At 39.3% G+C, this 20,275-nt stretch overlaps 1 protein-coding gene across 1 annotated transcript in view; it reads left to right on the forward strand.

The window, feature by feature from the left end:
• Positions 1–947: 947 nt before the first annotated feature.
• Positions 948–20,275, forward strand: part of arap2 (ArfGAP with RhoGAP domain, ankyrin repeat and PH domain 2) — a 176,115-nt gene continuing 156,787 nt past the window's right edge. The window contains exons 1-7 of the mRNA XM_059354942.1: positions 948–1,072; positions 5,294–6,207; positions 8,237–8,319; positions 15,376–15,452; positions 15,778–15,842; positions 17,566–17,919; positions 19,932–20,001. Of these exons, the coding sequence (XP_059210925.1) occupies positions 5,360–6,207; positions 8,237–8,319; positions 15,376–15,452; positions 15,778–15,842; positions 17,566–17,919; positions 19,932–20,001 (1,497 nt within the window). The 5' untranslated portion in view covers positions 948–1,072; positions 5,294–5,359. The remainder of the gene's footprint in view (positions 1,073–5,293; positions 6,208–8,236; positions 8,320–15,375; positions 15,453–15,777; positions 15,843–17,565; positions 17,920–19,931; positions 20,002–20,275) is intronic.

Genomic DNA, 20,275 nt, shown 5'->3' on the forward strand with positions numbered 1-20,275 from the left:
TGTAAGCCATAATCATTATAATGATACGAAATTAAATAAATGAAGACATGCAATGTTTTATTCTGTGTAAAGGATCTATATAATGTGTTATTTCCACTTTTTGAATTGAAATACTGACATTGTATACAAAGCTTAAAATCGTGATAATTCTGTCAAAATCACTTTATTCTACATGTCTCATTTAAAATGCCTCCAAAAAATAAACCATTTGTAATAACTAGATCCTCAGAATGTGTAATGTAATTTTGCGTCTCTTTTGGTAATTTTGTGCCTTTTAAAAAAATATTAATTTTGTATCTTTTTTGGTAATTCTGTTCCTTTTTTTAGGTAGTTTTGTGTATTTTTTGGGTCATTTTGTGTCTCTTTTTGGTCATTTGGGTCTTTTTTAAGTAATTTAGTGTATTTTTTTAAATTGTGTGTCTTTTTTGGACATTTTGTGTATTTTTTAAAATAATTTTGTGTCTTTTTTTAGTAATTTTGTGTATATTTTTGGTCATTTTATGTCTTTTTTGGTCATTTTGTGTCTTTTTGGGTCATTTTGTGTCTTTTTAAAGTAATTTAGTGTTTTTTTTTGTAATTTTGTGTCTTTTTTGGTCATTTTGTGTCTTTTTTAAAGTAATCTAGTGTCTCCAGCGGCCCCCAGGTAATTTAAATTTGAGACCCCTGTCTTTGAACATTGAACATTTTCTGAATACAGTCAGGCATGTTGTTGAAATCCACCAATTCTTTGAATTTGAGGTCATTTAAATTAATAAATAATTGATGAGTTGGATGCTTATAATCGACTTTGTCACATTGCTTTTTGTCTGACGCAGTTTAGATAGAGTTTTTAGGAGCAGAAATGAAGTTAAGGTAACTTCTGCAACTCACACCACAGTTGGCACTGAAATGGGCGTGGAGTTACCGAACACACACACACACACACACACACTCAGGGAACGGAAACCAAAGCACGCTGTGAGGGCTCGCGACAGTCAACAGATAATCCGCGCGGTTTATAATGACAGAAACTGGACACAGCGGGTCCGCAAAGGTGTGCGGATGATGCGTAACTACTCCGTTTAACCTGCAGGTAAGTTTATTTTTTTAACCAACGTACTTACGACGACGCGTTACGTAAACACGCTGACTTCAAGTGTTGTGTTAATGTATTAAAAGTCGACTAAAGTGGAAACGAGGCTGATATGAACTACCTTAAAGTGAAATGACTTATATTTAATGCGTCATTGTGGCGCAAGTGTTTGACGCATTTTTCTTACCGGCACTTTAGGCGCGTGAAAAACAACTAAAACGAGAATAATGAGAAGTAAAAAGGCTTCATTTATTCTGTGTATTGCCTTAAGCTCTGGTGAAATACCTTTTTCCTGTAAGTGTAAACACAAATGAACACACACGTGCGAACATCACTGCGGTTATCCTTCAATGAAAACAAACCCGGTGAACTTGTGGAATGCCAGCTTGACAACAGTGTTTTTACGACAGTTTCAAACGACATTCTTTAACAAGTGTGCGTCAAAACAAAGTAGATAACATGTCAACTGGGCACACACACCGCAATACATGTACAGGTATTTCTGTCAAACCAGGAAGTGGACACAACTTGGACTTTGTTCTAAGATGAGTGATGTGCAGAAGCATGAAGGTGGCGTGTGTGTGTGTGTGTGTGTATGTACACTGCAAAAAGGTGTGTCTAAAAACAAGATAAAAACACTAAATCTGAGGGAAATTATCTTGCTGCATGGACAGATAATTTCACTTGACAATATTTCTTAAATTAATATTGTTAAATCTAGAAATCAGCATGTTGAACACTTAAAATAAGAAATAACTCTTAAAACAAAATACATTTTCTAACATTTCTAAATCTAAAGGTTTTTTTTTTATCTTGGTAAGAAACAAAAAATTTGCAGTGCACTCTGCTCGGGCCAGTTCATTGCTGCTTGAAGCTTTTAATTTATCTTGTTTTAAATTAAGATTATTAAATCAAGAAATAACCATGTTGTATGCTTAAAATAAGAAATTAACTCTTAAAACAAGATAAATAATTTGCAGCGAACACTGCTCGGGCCAGTTCATTGCTGCTTGAAGTTTTAATTGATCTTGTTTTAAATTAAGATTATTAATCTAGAAATAAGCATGTTGTACACTTAAAACAAGAAATTAACTCTTAAAACGAGATAGATTAAAGCTACAAGCAGTGATGAACTGGCCCAAGCAGAGTGTACTGCAAATTATTTGTTTCTTACCAAGATAAAAAAAACTTTAGATTTAGAATGTCAGATAATTTATCTGTTTTAAGAGTTAATTTCTTATTTTAAGCGTACAACATGCTTATGTCTAGATTTAATAATCTTAATTTAAGAAATCTTGTCAAGTGAAATAATCTGTCTATGCAGCAAGATAATTTCCCTCAGATTTACTGTTTTTATCTTGTTTTTAGACACCTTTTTTTTTTTTTTGCAGTGTATGTGTACGTGCATGGGCGTGCATGCTATGACTCACCCCTTGTACTCTCTAACCATACCTGTGGTGTTCCTAGTGGGTGTAACACGTGCACACGCCTCTCCTGTGCTGGCATTCAAACTTTCAGTTTTGTAGAGGAAAAACAATATCTTTTAAATTCCTGTCCTGTTTGTAGCGTACATATGTGTTTCTGTGTCTTGCCTGCAGTCTATACACACACACACACACACACACACACACACACACACACACACACACACACACCACCTCAGAGTTTATCTTATGAAGTTCTCTTTTTGCTCTTTGCTATTGATCTAAACACTCCGAGGACGTCGACACCGGGCAGTAGCTGTGGATCAAAACTCCTATATCCAGCCCTTAATAATGTTTGCTGAATGTGTGTGCTCTATGGTGGGTTCTGTGTGTGTGTGTGTGTGTGTTCAGCTGTGTGAGTGGGTGTATGAGAAGCGCTAAAAGGCAGAGATGAGGAGCAGGCCAGGTCAAATGTGCTAGCAAGCTTTGGCGTGTGCCTGCGCTGGCTGGTAGCCAATACAGGTCCCTGCATGTTAACACTGCAATACACAGCTGGGCAGGTCTGATAGACTGTTTAGGCCCAGATTGAGGACCTAATTCAGTCGCGTGGAGCTGGGACTGTGTGCTTAGTGCTAAAAATGCAAAGCAATGTAGCAGCTTAGGTGTGATTTGTGTGCTCGCAGGATGAAAAATGTCTGCTTCTGAGCATGCAAGAACACAACTGATGTCAGCCTAACATTTTGATAGAAATGATTTGCCTCCGTGCGTGCATACTTTAGTTTTTCCACAGCTATAATATCAGATCGCAATATATGAAAAGGGCAAGAGGTGCTATTTTTCAATCAGATTTATGTTATTTAACATCTAAATGTCAGTTTCTATTCAGAGATTCTGCAAACTATTTGCACAGTCGAACACTCAAATGTATATACATGCATATGAGTGTATTAACTTGAAAGCAGAAGTAACACTTCATGTGTACTGGAGGTTTACAGCCCAATAGAGAAGTAGACGAGGCAAGATGTTGATGTATCTTCCTGTGTGTGTGTTTGTGTGTTTGTGTCAGAGATAGAGAGCAGTTCTGCTGCACAATTCATCAGTTCTTCACTTCGCAGGGATGTGTAAAAGCATGTGGGAACACACATTTAACAAAAGCTCACCATTTCAAGGGTTATTATTAAATGCTGTTGCTGGAAAAAAAGGGACAAAGGTGCCAGTTGGCCTTTCTGCAGAAATCCAGTTTCTGTGTCCAAATATCAGATCATAAGGCAAGTTTCTTTCCAAAACCTGACCATGCATCACCACTATAATGGCAGCATGTTATTTCCTCTGTTTGTTTCCTGAGTGTTAACACATTTAAATTTAGTTCTGTTGGCTGGCATGTTTGCTCAGCGGTTGCTGAATGGACAGCAAATGCATCTTGATCTTTTCAGGGTGAGCTTAAAGGAACAGGCATTTTGGGTTGTTTGTTATATTGCTGAGAATACAAGATCATCTCATGTCTGCAAGGTAAATAAGAAGCTACAGCAAGGAGACAGTTAGCTTTGCTCAGCATAAAAGCTCAAAGCAGGGGGAAAAGAAAAAGAAAAACCTGCAGCCGAGCACTTTTAAATCTCGGCAGTTAATATCTGAGCAGTTAAAATGGTGTGTTTTCGTTTGTTTATTTTGTACATATCCAAAATATGAAGTGACACATTTGTGGTTTTAAAGGGGGTTGAGTAGCAAACAATTTCTTTGCCTGATGTGGTGACTTCCTGGAACCTGAACCCACAATCTATATTTCCACTTTTGGTTTCATATAACCCATCACAGAGCCAAACTAGCTGCTTCACCTCCTGCTTTATGCTAAGACAGACTAACAGTCTCCAGGCTTTGGTTTCATGTTCACCATACAGACATGAGAGTTGTATACAGTCATGGAAAAAAATATTAGACCATTGTTTTATTAAATTTTTTGTTCATTTTAATGCCTGGAACAACTAAAGGTACATTTATTTTGGACAAATATAATTATAGCAACAAAAATAGCTCATAAGAGTTTAATTTAAGAGCTGATATCTAGACATTTTCCATGGTTTTCTTGATCATAACTAGGGATGCATATTATTGGCACGTTATCGGTATTGGCCGATCTTGGCTTGAAAATGAATTAACGTCGGCCAACACGCCGATATCCGCCAATATAATATTGATTGTTGCACCTTGTTTGTAGCTCATAGAATTGTGCAGTGTAGTCTGAGCCCACCTATTTATTTATGTTCTGATTAGGGACTGAAGCTGCTTATATTTTTTGTACTTTTTGTGATTTTGTTTTCACAGTGCAGATTGAGTCGTCACATATTGGGCTCCTGTTTTAAGTAAATTTGAATTTAAGCAGCAGTCTGTAAGGTACATGTAGATTTATTCAATTTGGGTTTAATTGCTGTACAGTTGCACTTTTCACATGTTCTCAGTGAACACAGGTTATGTTTACTTATTATGTCAATTGGGAAATTGGCCAAATTTGCCCTGATTGTGGGTATTAGTTGTGCGGGAAAAAAATATTGGTATCGGTAATCAGCTAAATGAGTTGTAAAAAAATCGGCATATCGGCAAAAAAATCCAACATTGTGCATCCCTAATCATTACCAAAATCATCATCAAGAAAACCATGGAATATACATTTAGTTGTACCAGGCATTAAAATGTACAAGAAATTGAAGAAAATAAATGTGGTCTAATAATTTTTTCCAAGACTGTAAATTACAGTATTTTCCTTCACCCGTCACTAATTCTTATGTTTTTTGTGACTCTAGAGTTTAAAGCCGGACTACTACATCCTCTGATGGTCTTCCTGATGTTGCAGAGGTGAAACAAGCGCATCATGTTGGATCCTCCAGAGCCTCGCCAGGAGATTGTGGAGTGGCTGTCCACCCTCCGCCTGTCCCAGTACACCTCGTATTTCCTGCAAGGAGGCTATGGAGCTCTGGAAGACTGCAGGGACCTCACAGACGAGTGCCTGCTGGAGCTAAATGTGCTTCCAACAGGCCATCGAAGGCGCATCCTCCGGAGTCTGGAAGCACTCGGGGTGAGGCAGCCGAGCGGCGAGGAGGAAGATGAAGAGGATGAGGAAGAGGGAGGGGTAGAGAACGGGACGCGCAGAAGGAGGCCCGTGCCGCACCCGAGACACATCTTCCTGAAGGGTAAAAAGAGGGGGACTTCCTGTCAGCACCATCAGCCAAAGGAGAGGAGGCAGAATGAGTCGGAGGGGAGTCATACTTTGCCTCCAGGAGCCGGACTGGGAGCGGAAACTGATGATGTCCCTGACAGGAGATACGTTCGCCCGCCTCTTCCGACTCCGCGCAACCCCCAGAACATCCAAACATCCCTGTCTGAACTTCCCTCTGTCCAAGCCTCCGTGTCCTCCAGCAGCAGCAGCAGCAGCAGCAGCAGTGAGTCCCTCTCCATATCTGAAATCCCCTCAGACTGGGAGATTTCATCAGAGGATCCCTCGCTGTCCAGCACCGACTCCTTCCCCTGTCCGGCAGAAGCCCCCCACCCAACACTCACCGAAGACGGTCCGGGTTTTCAAGGTGAAATGGTGGAAAACTCCATCTATGAGACACAGCCGTTTAGGACACCTGGAGCTCCACGGCTCACTCGCTCCTACCGGCTGAGGCACCGGCCCGTCCCTGAAATCCCAAATCAGATCGTGCTGCCACTTCAGGAGAGGTAACTGTTGAGCTTAAAGGAGTTGTTGAACATTTTGGGAGACGTGGTTATTCACTCTGTAGTAGAAAGTTGGATGAGGATCGAAGCTAGAACTGATGGTCTGCAGGGATGTGGGAGGGTCCTCTGCTGTTTCTGACAATCCACCAAAAAACAAAGTATCAGCTTGCTGCAGATAAAGTTTTGCAGTAAAAGTAGTGGTTTGGTGATATGACAGTCATGGAAAAAAATATTAGACCATTGTTTTATTAAATTTCTTGTTCATTTTAATGCCTGGTACAACTAAAGGTACATTTGTTTGGACAAATATAATGATAACAACAACAATAGCTCATAAGAGTTTAATTTAAGAGCTGATATCTAGACATTTTCCATAGTTTTCTTTAATGATTTTGGTTATTGGTTTTAGTGATAAATTTAGTCTTACAACAACAACAACATTCCACCCTTCAGCAATAGATGCCACATAGAAATGGTGTACACCATTTATAAAATATCATTATATCAAAAATAGTAAAATTTTACAAGGGTTTAGAACAGGGGTCTCAAGCTCAAATCACATGGGGGCTGCTGGAGGCAGTATCAAAATGACTAAAAAAAGACACAAAATGACAGAAAATAAGACAAATTAAATTAAAAACTGAAAAACACTGAATTACTTAAAAAAGACACAAAATTACCAAAAAGAGACACAAAATTACATTACATAACATTTCCACTTCTTCCGGTAACAACAACATAGATAATAAACTCTTAGATAAGATAATAAACGGTCCGGTAGCAGCTGCCTTTCTTTTTGTTAACGTCGTCATAGAAACAAGTGAAACAAAGCTCCAGCTTGCGCAATAAAGGGACCTTCCACACAAATAATGGTAAAGTGCCATTCATATAAAACTCACATTAAACTTTCATATCAAGCTGAGGGCCACAAGATGTCGTCATGTGGGCCCCAATTGGCCCGCGGGCCGCGAGTTTGACACCCATGGTTCAGAACATTATAATCAAAATATATGATGGTCGTTCTCAAATATGGCTCCAGTTTTTGTAGCCATTTTTGGTCTGTACCCATTCTTATTCAGATGCCTTGAGGTCAGAGGTCAAGGGACCCCTTGAAAATGGCCATGTCAGTTATTCCCTCGCTTAAATTTAGCCAAACTTTGGAGCAAAATATATCATGACATGGTGGAGGGGGAGGGGGGGACCAACGGATTCCTCAAGTCTTCTAGTTTAACATGGTGATGAACCTCGTCACTTTTTTGCCCAATTTTTTCCTCCTAAACTTCACAAAACTAAAATTAAAAACCAAAAATAACATTGTGAAAGTTCTGTGTCGACCCATTCATCCACCACAACCTTCTTGTACGTACTTTGTAGCTCTTTGTACTACTAGTACTACTATTACTACTTAAACAGCTTTGACTAAATCTTCCTGGCAGATTGTTAAAGCCCTGAAGGCCAACTTTTGGGAACTTTAAATCGCTGTCAGAAACTCTTATTCTTCTCCTCCGTCCCTCCAGACCATCCATTCTAGCAGCAACCTTGGATGCCATGCTCAAAGCTAAGCGGCTGCTGGCGGTAGCTTCACATTCACAATGCAGACATTTAGAGCGGTATCAATCTGTTTCACTTAACTCTCAGCGAGAAAGCAAAGAAGTGTATTTTTCTATTCCTTTGAGCAAAAAAGTTTGACTTGATGAAAGTTTATGAGCACTTGAGAACTAATCAAACAAGTTAGAAGAGAACAGTGAAAAGCACCTGGAGAAATAAATGTGCACGCAGCAATGCCATAAATGAATATGAAAACAAGGCTTTCCCTCTTTGCATTGAGAAGAACCCGAGGCCTTTAATTTCATATTCAATTCTGCATTCCACATACTCCTCGTTCCATACATTGTTGAACTTTTGAACTAGCGAAACTAACTTTCAGAGTTCCACATCTCTGTTTTGAGGGTCTTTACTTTAAGTGGTGTTATCTTTTGTTCCCACGTGACACATCGGTGGTTCTAATCCGCTGATTTCTCTTCCTCCTCAGGAGCGCACCACCAGCGCAAACAACCAACCCCGAACACCTCGCCGGCTCCGAAGGTCCCATCGGTGCAAACAGCATACAGAAAGGTACACCGTCTTTCAGCTGCATCCGCTTCATCTCTGCCATGAATATTTCATTCGGCAGTAGAGTCAGCCGGTGCTGTTGTTCGCCCGGATGAAAGACGGGAGTGGAGGATGCTCTGTGTGTGTGTGTGTGTGTGTGTGTGGGTGGGTGGGGTGGGGGTGTTTGGCGGCTGTTGTCGTGGGAAACGGCGTCGCCCTCGTTTCAAGCGCTCATCTCACAGGGAATACGCTCGCTCACATCTCGTCCCTCAGCGAGACCCCGGTGTGTATTCCTGTCGCCCATCTCGCCAAAGTTTTTTTAGAAGTTGTTTAACTTTGCTAACAACACACAGGCTTGTAGTACAACCAGTACAAATATGTTCTGAGTTTCTCCCGCTCCCCTGCTGTATTTATTGGGCTTAGCCGACCCTCATGTCTCATCTGACGAGATGCTACGTGAGCTGCTTCCCGTGCTGAGTTAGATGTTTCCTCCCAGGATTATATAACACTTTGCTGTGACAAGAGGCCCGGATGACGACGCGTGATGATGCGTTAAACATGTCAGTGGTTTCGGGACCGTACCTGACCATGTTGTGACATTTTCTCTGCGGCGTATCAACAGTTTTCTGTCCGTTTTCTACACTTAATCTCCAATCATCATTTTTTTTTGGCTTCCCCCTTCCTTCCTTGTTCCGTGTACCTTTACCGCAGCAGTCTCTTGGTAGGCCTTGTTTTTCCAGCTCTTTCTCTGCACGGAACAAGACAGGGAGTGAGACTTGAGAGAACGGCAAGACAGTGAAGTGGGTTGGGAGGAAGGAAGAGGAGATGGATGCAAAACAGGCTGAGAGACGGAGGAAGAGAGGGAGCCAAGACGGTCCCAGAGCAGGGGAACGGGGAGCTCGACGAGCAAGCTAAACCTCCCTTCACAGCAAGTCCTAGCAAGGCGTGATTCCACATATCATTTTACCCAAGCATATTTAAAGAGTTTACTCAGAGATGAGATCCAGAACTTGGAGAAAAAAGAGCAGTGAAGTCTCATAGTATTCAATCAAAACTTGCTGTAGGAGGCTGACAGAATATTAATTAACACCCCAACACCTCCTCTTAAAGGGAAACTTATCCGATTATCAACTGGCTTTGTGTCATTGCACTGCGGGAAGTATACGCAGATGAACGGTTCCCTCTGTGTTGGCTGCGTCTGGAGCTCCCTGCTCTTTTGCCATCTCATGGATGGCGCAGAACAAGTTTCCAATGATAGTAATAATGATACTAATAATAATAATTATAACAGGGTTTGTACGGGTGCTTGAAATACTTGAAAAGGCTCGAATTTAAATGTTTAAAAAGTTCTCGGATTTTGGATGAAGTGCTTGTAAATGCTTGAAATTCTTACTGTATTTCTCTTGCAGTCTGACTATATCCATCTATAGACTATAGATCATCACATGTTCAATGTAAAAAATATTGAGTAGCCTATCTGAAATGAAGAGCGTTCCTCCTAAAAGTGTAATACCATCACTGTTGGTATGGTTAAGTGAAATCTCCCCCTTTTAGTATGTAAGTACTCATCTAAAACATGCAATTTACAACAGGTGTAAGACACTGGAAAAGCTTGAAAATTTACCTTGAAAGTTCTTGAAAAATGCTTGAATTTGACCACTGCTAAAGTGTACGAACCCTGTAATAACTTTATTTATATAGCACCTTTTAAAAATAGCAGTTTACAAAGTGCTTTGACAGAGAGCATCACAAGGAGAATGATGCCATAAGGCTAAAAACAATTCTTACATTAAAAAGAAAAACAATAAGAGACCAAGCAGGAACAATCACAAGACAGATAATAAAGAGACACAGAAAATAAAAGGTAAAGGGAGTAAAAAAAAAAAGTAAAAAGTGAGGAAGTAAAAGTAGTGGTGAGATAGAAAGCATTACATAAAAGCAAGTCTATAAAAGTGGGTTTTTAGTAGTGATTTAAAAGAAGTTCCTGACTCTGCGTGCCTTATCTCGTCGGGCAGCTCGTTCCAAAGTCGGGGCGCTCTGGTGGAGAAAGCCCGCTCACCTTTGGTTTTCAGTTTAGACTTTTGAGCGGTCAGAAGGAGCCACCCGAGGATCTAAGGACGCACATCGACTCGTATGAAGATAATAATTATTTTAAATAACTAGGAGCCAGACCTAAAAGAGCTTTTAGTGATCAGTAAAATCTTAAAATCAATCCTAAAACGAACAGGGAGTCAGTGCAAAGTAGCTAAAATCGGGGTGATGTGATGTCGTCTGTTAAAACCAGTAAGAAGCCGAGCTGCTGCGTTCTGAACCAGTTGGAGGCGAGAAAGGGATTTCTGGGAGTTACAGTATTCTAAACAGGGTAATATGAGAGTATGAATGACTTTTTCCAGGTCAGAGTGGAACAACATGGGTTTGATTTTGGAGGTGGAGCGTAGATGGAAAAAACAGGACTGGACAACTTTTCTGATGCGTGAGTCAAAAGTAAGGTTGAATGTGACCCCCAGATTTCTGTCAGAGGACTTTATGATGATCCATTTCTGACAAAAAGCCAATTGAAAATCTGCAACGTTTCTCTTAACTCATTAAGGCCTAAAACGCCTGGGAAAACATGCCTGGAAAACCTCTGGGCGATTTTGAAAGAACCCCCTAAAACCTGAAGTTTTTCTGGAAATTCAACAGAAGATTTTTCAGCCTCTGTATCAGATAGAAATGAAATTCAAAAAGTATTTGAGATAAGTTGTTTTTGGAAAAAGATCTTTGTGTGTGCAGCAAAGCAATAACTGCAGTTATAAAGCTACTTTTTCAGGCCTCTAATGTGCCACTAAGCTGCATGGACACACTGCCCTGTTTGATGCACTTCCCTTTTTAAGCACTATAAACATTTAGGGTAGTTGTTTGTGTGACATTGCTGCGGCTTTACAAAACAACACCTCGGTGCTCACACTTCACTTCTAGTGCTAAGTCACACCTTAGAGCGAACAACTGGTGATGGATGCTAGTTGTGAACAGATAAGTGAATGCATAGAAAATGAATGGACAAGTTAAGATGTTATTATTGTTATTATGTTAAATGTACAGAACTATGCCCAACTACTATGTAGGAGATCTAGAAAGCTACATTTAGGCACTTTCAATAACAGTGTGTTTAAACGTATGCTACACAATAAAGGAGAAGTCAGAATAGACATGCTAAAATTTGCTATTATTAACACAAAGAACAGCTGAGGCAGATGGGAATTTTATATTACAGTAGATGGTAGTTACACTAAAAAAAAAATAACACTGCATATTACTTTATTCAATCAGTGCAACATTTTTACACTTAAATATTGAGTTGATTTGAAAGCTCTCAAATCGGTTCAACAAAACATGAGTAATGAGTAAATTTAAGTAATATTTTGAAGTACGTCTGAATGAATTGACTTGCCTCAATTACCACATAAGTTGAGTAAATGTAACTGAAATATTATGTTAACCATATTATACGGAAAACTGAGTAGAAATCACTAAACAAACTGAGTAAATATATTTGAAACATTTGTAGGATATAACTGCAAATTTGCTTATGATTTACTTAAAAATATGTGTTGTACTGACTGATTGTACACTTAATACACATATTTAAAACATGTAATCGGTGAGTCAAATATTAATTTATTTTGAAGAAGTAAACTTAATTTATGTGTGGATATTTTACACAAAGATTCCTGTTGGAGTTCTACTAATGAATTTTGATGAAGTCAACTCAAATACTCATCATGATGATATTTAGCATTTTTATTTAGTATGCATACCTTTATATTACTGTCACATTTACAGGCTCCTTGAATCATTTCTTAGAGTGCTTTTTATATTATTAAGCTGATCACAATCGGGGAAATCAAATCGATTTTAAAGGACAAAGAAATCGCCTCCCCTGGTCAGTGTGACTGTTCTTTATAAGTCGTCTACTGATGCTCACTCAGTGTGATGGCTGTATTCATATTTAATATTTTTGATAATCGTGTTTAATGTTGTAACTTGTCTCTTTTTTTATGCTGCTTTCTTGGCCAGGTGTCTCTTCTAAATTATATTTTTAATCTCAATGAGGCTTTTTCCTGATTAAATAGAGGATATACATGTGCTGTATATTTGTTCAAGTTTTTTAAAATCTTAGTTGATATATTCTTTTACAGAAAAACTAAAGAAATCGGTAGATTACCTTCAGCACAGTAGTAAAAAAGCAACATCACAATAATTTCAACTTTGCAAATCTATTATGAACATAAAAACCCTTATTATTGTGATTATAATCTTGATTTTTTATTATTCAGAAGAAAAAAGTAGGGATCAAAATGAAATGAAAAACACTCTCTCTAACAGGTCTAACGGTTCACAGAAGTCACAGAATTTGTTTCCTTTTCATTTATTATGATGAGACATTAGTGCAAGTGTCAGAGACAGAAAGAAATCTCTTGCTGGGGGACTGAAGTAACATTTTGCCCTCTGGCAACTTTGGTAAACTATTTTCTTTTATAAAAAAAGAAAATTTCAAACTCTTCAGTATTTAAGTACATTAGACTGAAGAAACACTTTCTCAAAAGGCAACAGGTCACAAGAGGTTCTAATACTAAAAAAGCATATCTTCTGCTATAAAACTGGAAATACACAACAAATAAAATACTACAAAATAAAGCTTGTGCCTTCATGTGCCCTTAATGCTTTTATTCCTAATAGTTGTACGGCTTGTTAAATATTTGGCGACGTGTTGCGTTCATCAATTTACATACCGCATATTCTACGTAGGGCTGGGCGATATATCGATATATAAAAAATATATCAATGTATTTTTAAATGTGATGTTGAATTCGACCATATCACATATATCAATACACTTCAATTTTTTTTCTTTCTTTATATATAAATGCTGCTCTTACTAGGGTGTTCCATATTTAGTTGTTTTGTAATGTTAGTTATTCTTTTCTCATATGAATATATTTATTTCAGAAAAATATTGGCCTATTTTATTTCATAGGCTGTTTTTATTTAAGATATTTTTTTTATTTAAATGTGTACTTTATGGAGCTTTGATTTAAAAAGAAAAATACTCCTGTTATACAGTATTTATGTTTACTTAAGTAAACAGTTTCAATAAAAGTACTTGTGACATGTCATATTTGGCTTTGACTTTGACTGAACATTTGCTCTCACTTTGTGATTTAAAAAAAAAATCGTGATACATATCGTATATGGACATTCAGCCTCAATATATCGGCATATGACTTTTGGTCCATATCGCCCAGCCCTAATTCTACGAGCCCCGTACCACAAAGTGTTCCAGCTCTACACTTGACTTTTTTTCCCTCATTCTTCAACTATTCTGTAGCAAATTCAGCAAAGCAGTGACTAAAATAATAAACAGCTTGCTGTCTTAATTTGAATTCCGATGACTGCAGCTGTGTTGCAGTGACACAGGGGTGATAATAACAAACTGACCTGCTGTAACTCCCTGACTTAAAAGAACCGAGGCTTCATTCACAACAAAATCAATCTCCTCACTAACTCTGAACTCATGGCGGCATCGAGGTCTCTTCCCTAGATGGCGGCTTGCTTGAGAGAAAGAGAGAGTCTGGTCAGGAGCAGATAAAGCATCAGCAGTGTGGTCGACTAAGAGAAACAAAGGCGGGAGCCGGAGCCGGAGCTAGCGAGGGAAGAATAGAGGGAATCAGACAGGAATTGAGTACAGTAGGGTCCGGCGGGCCCTCGGAGAGAATCTCGATTGGCCTGGAGGTCGGCTGATAGATGATGACTGATGGTTGCTATCTGTCTGTCCGCAGAGACGTTGGCTGTGTTGGAGTGGATTCCATCATCGAGTAAACTGACCCCGTCATAGAGCTTATCAAGCTCAAAACACGGCCTTTGTGCCCTGCTGTAATGGCCTGCGTTGTTTGGAAGTGTGTGTCTGCAAAGCTTTAAAAACTCCTACATTCACATTTGTACTGGCTACGATTGTGTGTGTGTACTTATTTGACTGTCCATCCTTTTTATGTCATTTTTAGGATTGTCAAAAGAATCGATACTCAAAAAAGTATCGATACTAAAATGTATCCGGATTCAATACTCATTTTCAAAAGTATCGAGTATCTGAAGCTTGTTACCATAGTTGCAGTTTCTTTTTGCACAACTGTTTTTTATTATAAATATTTAACCTGTGGTTCTGTTAATTTTTACATGTTGCATTTTACTTGTTGATAAAAATATTTCTGTTAAATTTTGGGGTCTTTGTTTTTATCCTCGTGGTATCGAAAACGGTATCGAGTATCGAATATATTCCTGAGTATCGGTATCGAGTTGAAAGTGTTAGTATCATGACAACCCTAGTGTCTGCAAAGCTTTAACAAGTCCTACATTCACATCTGTACCGGCCACGATTGTGTGTGTACTTATTTGACTGTCCATCCTTTTTATGTCTGTGTTTGTCTCAAGGCATCTTTATGTGTCTGAGGGTGTTTCGATCTATGTCGACGTGCATATGTTCCTCTCCACCGGTGTCTATGTGTGTGTCGAGCCCCGTGGCGGCGTCTTTTGGCCCTCACAATCCTCAGGAGAGGGTGGTGTCATTTTTCACAGTGACAGGCAGTGGCCCACGCAGGGTGGCCCCGGGTCTCCAGACTAATAGTGTCTGGCCAGAGCCTCTCCCCGCTCCTCTTCCTCGCCTCCACCGACCACCGACCACGGTCCCTGCAGGAGCCAAGACAGAGAAATGGCCTTGGCAGCGGCTCAGTCTGTTTGAGGCAGACTGAGGAGGATCATACTCCCAGTTGGGCGAGGAAAAGGCCGAGGCGGAGAGATAGGCACGCTGAAACAAAATTTAATTGGTTTACTGCTTACATGGATCAAGTGTTGGCACATTTATTCAGATCAATGAGTTGGTTTAATCAAAGGGCACTATAACATCTGAGTGATTTAAATTTAACTGGAACAATCCTGTTAAGCTCCTTACTTTCATGCACCACGTTTAGGCCTTCACACTGTGTTCTGCAAGTTTCAATGCCGTGACAAAACCCGCCATTGTTTTGTTTTCTGTGTCCTTTTTAGCTTCACTTCAAAGAACCTTGACGCCCATTGCTCCCTACGGAGAAATGTTCCTGTACAACAACCCTGAAAGCACTCCGGTAAGACAGCGTGCACTCCCACTAGCGGACAGTGAGTAGCAGCTTACCAAAGGGGAACAGACACTTCTCAGATCTTCAACAGCATCGGCGCTGTTTCAACCGCAGTCCGCACACCGAACTTCCCTTCTCAGTGCTAACGCTGTCACCCACAGACACACAGTAGAGTGGGAAATGTGCTTGTTTCAGTTTGCCCCCTGAGGTTAATGGAAATGTCACCTCGCACACTAAAGTTAACATAGCTTAGTGCACCAACACGATAACAGTGTCTGATTGAAAGATGGACACTTTCTTTTCATCTGATGTTAATCTCTCCTGTGCTCTGTAGGACCAAGGTGCTAAAGAAGGTTTACAGAAGGCTTTTAAGGACAAGATAAAACCCAAGAAACTGAGGTACGGTATGCTGAAGTAACACTGCTCTGTATGTATAAATAGAAATGCAGATGTTCAGAAAGAGAACTACTGATATCTGATTACATGTTTGTGCCTACTAACCTCAGTGTTGCACAATGATGAGAATTAATTATTTTATTCAGCTGCATGTTTAAGGCAGAATGAGGAGGATTTTCCTAAACAAACAGTGTCTAAACTCGCACAAATGCTTCAATCATCACTTGACAAGTGTGAGGTGGTGTCTTGCCCTCTGCCTGTACTTTCTCTTTCCTTTTTAATTTGATGTGTTCACTGACACTGCAATTGGTGTCTCAATCGGAAGCTCTGTAAGCTGTTAAATTCCCCTCTGTGGACACAAACTCCATGACTAGCAGCTACACAGAATTGCTGACTAATTAGATGCGTTCAATGGTGTGTTTACAAACCGCTATGGACAGATTCTACTCATTCTGCCGATATGTTAATCCTGTGGCCCTTTTCTTAGAAAGATGCAGCCACAAAATGATGCACTTCTTCAGCTTCATTGCAGATCACGAATGTAAGAGGTGATTGTTGGGTGTAATCATAAATTTCCTGCATACGTGAGAGAAGGCCTTCTTGGGAAACATGCCTATTCACTTTCATGCTGAGTGTTAGGTGATCAATAACACTTTCAAGTCTGTTTGTGAAATACTGGAAGCTGTTAGACTGGAAGCCAAAGAAAACGGCTAGTGAAAAAAGTGCTGTTACTTTGAATAAAGTTACAGATGTATCGAGGTTTGAACATTGTTTGAAACTTGTCGGATGATTCAAGTACACAACTCAACAGAAATAGTGCATACCATAGGTTTTTTTTAGACATTTTAATGCCAAAATGGTACATTTTATACCTTAAACAGACAGACATGACGGTGGTATCTGATTCTCAGCAAGATGCAATTACAAGTATTCTTCAAAATGTCAAACTGTTCCTTTTATGCCATCTATGATCGTACAGGAAAAAAATGAAAAAATCCAAAGAGCTGTTAGACTGGAAGCCAGAGGAAACCGCTAGCTTGGCTCTTTTCAAAATAAAATTAAAAAAATGCTGTTATATGGACTTACGGAGTAATGGAAAAAAATATTAGACCACTGTTTTCCTCAATTTCTTGTTCATTTTAATGCCTGGTACAAGGTAAAGGTACATTTGTTTGGACAAATATAATGATATCAACAAAAATAGCTCATAAGAGTTTAATTTAAGAGCTGATATCTAGACATTTTCCATGTTTTTCTAATAATAATTGATAATAACCAAAATCATTGTCAAGAAAACCATGGAAAATGTCTAGATATCAGCTCTTAAATTAAACTCTTATGAGCTATTTTTGTTGACATCATTATATTTGTCCAAACAAATGTACCTTAACCTTGTACCAGGCATTAAAATGAACAAGAAACTGAGGAAAACAAGGGTGGTCTAATATTTTTTTTCCATGATTGTAGATTTAAACATTGTTTGAAACTTGTTGGATAATTCAAATACACAACTCAACAGAAATACTGCATACAATAGGTCAAGTTGAAGGGCTCCAGTCGTTTTTAGACATTTTAACGCCAAAATGTTGTGTTTTTATGTGTTTTATACCTTAAACAGACAGACATGACAGTGGTTAGCTCCCCATCTGACTCTCCGCAAGATACAATTACAAAGTATTCTTCAGAATGTCAAATTGTTCCTGTTATGCCCTCTATGATCCTACAGAAAAAAGAAAAAATCCAAGGAAAGAGAGTCCCCTCCCCCTGCTTCGACTATCCCCGACCCCTACCAAGAGGAATACTCCACCGTGGAGGAGTGTGTCAGCATTTTGCCGCGAGGCAGTTTGGACCAAAGTTTTCTGGTGACCCCTGAGGGTCTTGCAGTGGAACCAACCGCCTCTGGCCCTCAGGATGGATCTTCAATCATGGTGGAGTGCGACCTGTACTCTGAGCCTGGAGACACTCTGGGGGGCGTGGCCACAAATGCCCTGCCTGATATTTCCCCATACGCATGCTTCTATGGCGCCCCCAAACATCAGGTGCTCAAAGTGGGCTGGCTGGACAAACTGTCGCCTCAAGGGTAGGTTACAGTGCTGCTGCAGAGTCACACATTAGAAACACATTGCATAGAGCAGGGATGGGCAACTGGAGGCCCGGGGGCCATATACAGCCCGCACCATCACTTGAAGTGTCCCTCAGTACAACTACATGCATTTGAGCATGAAATCTTAAAAGTGCAGTGTAAAAATGCACAAAATTACTTCTTGCAATTAATGTTGGTCTGCTGTTGTTGCACTGAAAAAAGAAATCACAGTAAGTGGTTCATTTTTATTTGCTTCAAACCTTTTGTATTCCTATTTCTACTGTTAAACATGCATTTGAGCATGAAATATGTTAAGTTACTGCACTGTAAACATATTTAAAATTGCAGTTTCATCATATCTGGTTAAGTGCACGGTCCTATATGTGGCCCTGTGGTAGTGTCCATGAAAAATTGTGGCCCCCTGCAGCATTTAAGTTGCCCATCCCCGGCATAGAGAATGTTATTAGAATTGACTTTCTATTCAGATACGTGTTCAGCTTTACAACCTCTAAAAAAAATTTACCTCGTGCCACTTCCTCTCAACTGGCAAGAAAAGTTCACAGTCAGTCAGTCAGTCAACCACTGCTTCCTCTTTCTTTTCAGACCGTTTTCATTCTGTGCTTTTCCCCCTTTCCCCATGTGTCGTCTTTTTAAACACACTCTATTGTTTTAAACCACATTAACAAGACAAAACAAAGAAACAGAAACCCCCCGACCCGTCAGACAGCACATGCTATACAAAGTTAGACACAAAAAAAGGTGAAAATAATCATAATGACCAAGACAATAATAATGATGAATAAACAAATACAGTTATAGTTTGTCTCCAGTATGTACTCATGAGTTCCAGTCAGAAAACATTCTGCCCATCAACAGCAGGTTTTTCAGATCTGCAGGTATATACAGTCATGGAAAAAAATATTAGACCACCCTTGTTTTCTTCAATTTATTGTTTTCCATGGTTTTCTTGATAATGATTTTGGTTATATGGCAATATATATAATTATTTGGCAATATGGCTGGGCAATATGGACCAAAAGTCATATCCCGATATATTTAGGCTGAATATCGATATACAATATTTATACTGATATTTTTATCGCAAAGTGAGAGTCCTTATCCTAATCCTTCTCAAGAAAACCATGGAAAATGGTCTAGATATCAGCTCTTAAATTAAATTTTATTTATTTTTATTTATTTTTATTTACTATTTTTGTTGTTATCATTATATTTGTCCAAACAAATGTACCTTTAGTTGTACCAGGCATGAAAATGAACAAGAAATTGAAGATAAAGGGTGGTCTGAAATTTTTTTTCCATGGCTGTAGTCAAGGAAGGGTGTCCAAACTATTAAGAACAACTCGTGCTTACCCTTTACAGCAGCTTGTAACCTTTCATGAGGGAGGATATCCCCCCATGTGTCTTCTATGTTTGATGACCATTCAAAACTGATGAATGGTTTTAGATACAGAAACCTGAAGCAGATCCATCCATAATACATAGCGCCATCAAAAGGCAAGGCAAGGAAGATGGGAGATAACCTTGTACTATTGAGATGCGCGATATGTCGGCTCTCACTTAGTTTGGCTCTTTCTGGCAGCGCTACGTTTTTTTTCTTTTCTTTCCAGTGTCTCTTGGTGCCACATGTTTCACTGTTGCTCAAATCCGGAGCTATCAATCATTTACTTCCTTTTTATATTCTCCTTCACCACCTGATTTGCATAGATTTGGCAAACTGCCCTTGGGGCTGTTGAATATTCAAATTGAAAGTGCCCATTTGTTTTGATTATGCTAATTGACAGCTGTTGATACAACTCTTGACATTAATGAATCAATGGCACTCTTGATGAAATATGAGTACCTGTTCAGAGCAGATTTAGTTAATGGCTCGCAGTCTTGTCCCCACTTTTTGGAATTTTTTTTATTTTTATTTTTTTTCACTTTAAACTGGCTCGGTTTGCTTGAACGAGCCAGATGGATTGAAATTGCACCTCACCTTCTCTTTGCAGAAACTGTGTTTTTCAAAGGAGGTGGGTGAGATTTGACGGCGAGAGCCTGGCCTACTACAACAATGACAAGGTAAGTGCAACAAAACCCACATGCACTCGTTCACACGTCCCTCCTCTCCTCTCCTCTCCTCTCCTCTTCTCTCCTCTCGCCTCCTGCTGACACACCCACATCCTCCACATGAACACCGGCGACGTCAGCCCTCTGTTTCAGAGATCCATACCACCAGCAGTTCGGAGCCAAAAAATGTTTAAATGCTATGTTGGTATATTTGTTCAGTACAACCTCACCTATATGACCTAATAATAATTGATTTTTTATTCTGATTTACGGGATCAACAGTTTG

The sequence above is a fragment of the Centropristis striata genome, chromosome 17, assembly GCF_030273125.1.
Source record: "Centropristis striata isolate RG_2023a ecotype Rhode Island chromosome 17, C.striata_1.0, whole genome shotgun sequence".
NCBI lineage: Eukaryota > Metazoa > Chordata > Actinopteri > Perciformes > Serranidae > Centropristis > Centropristis striata.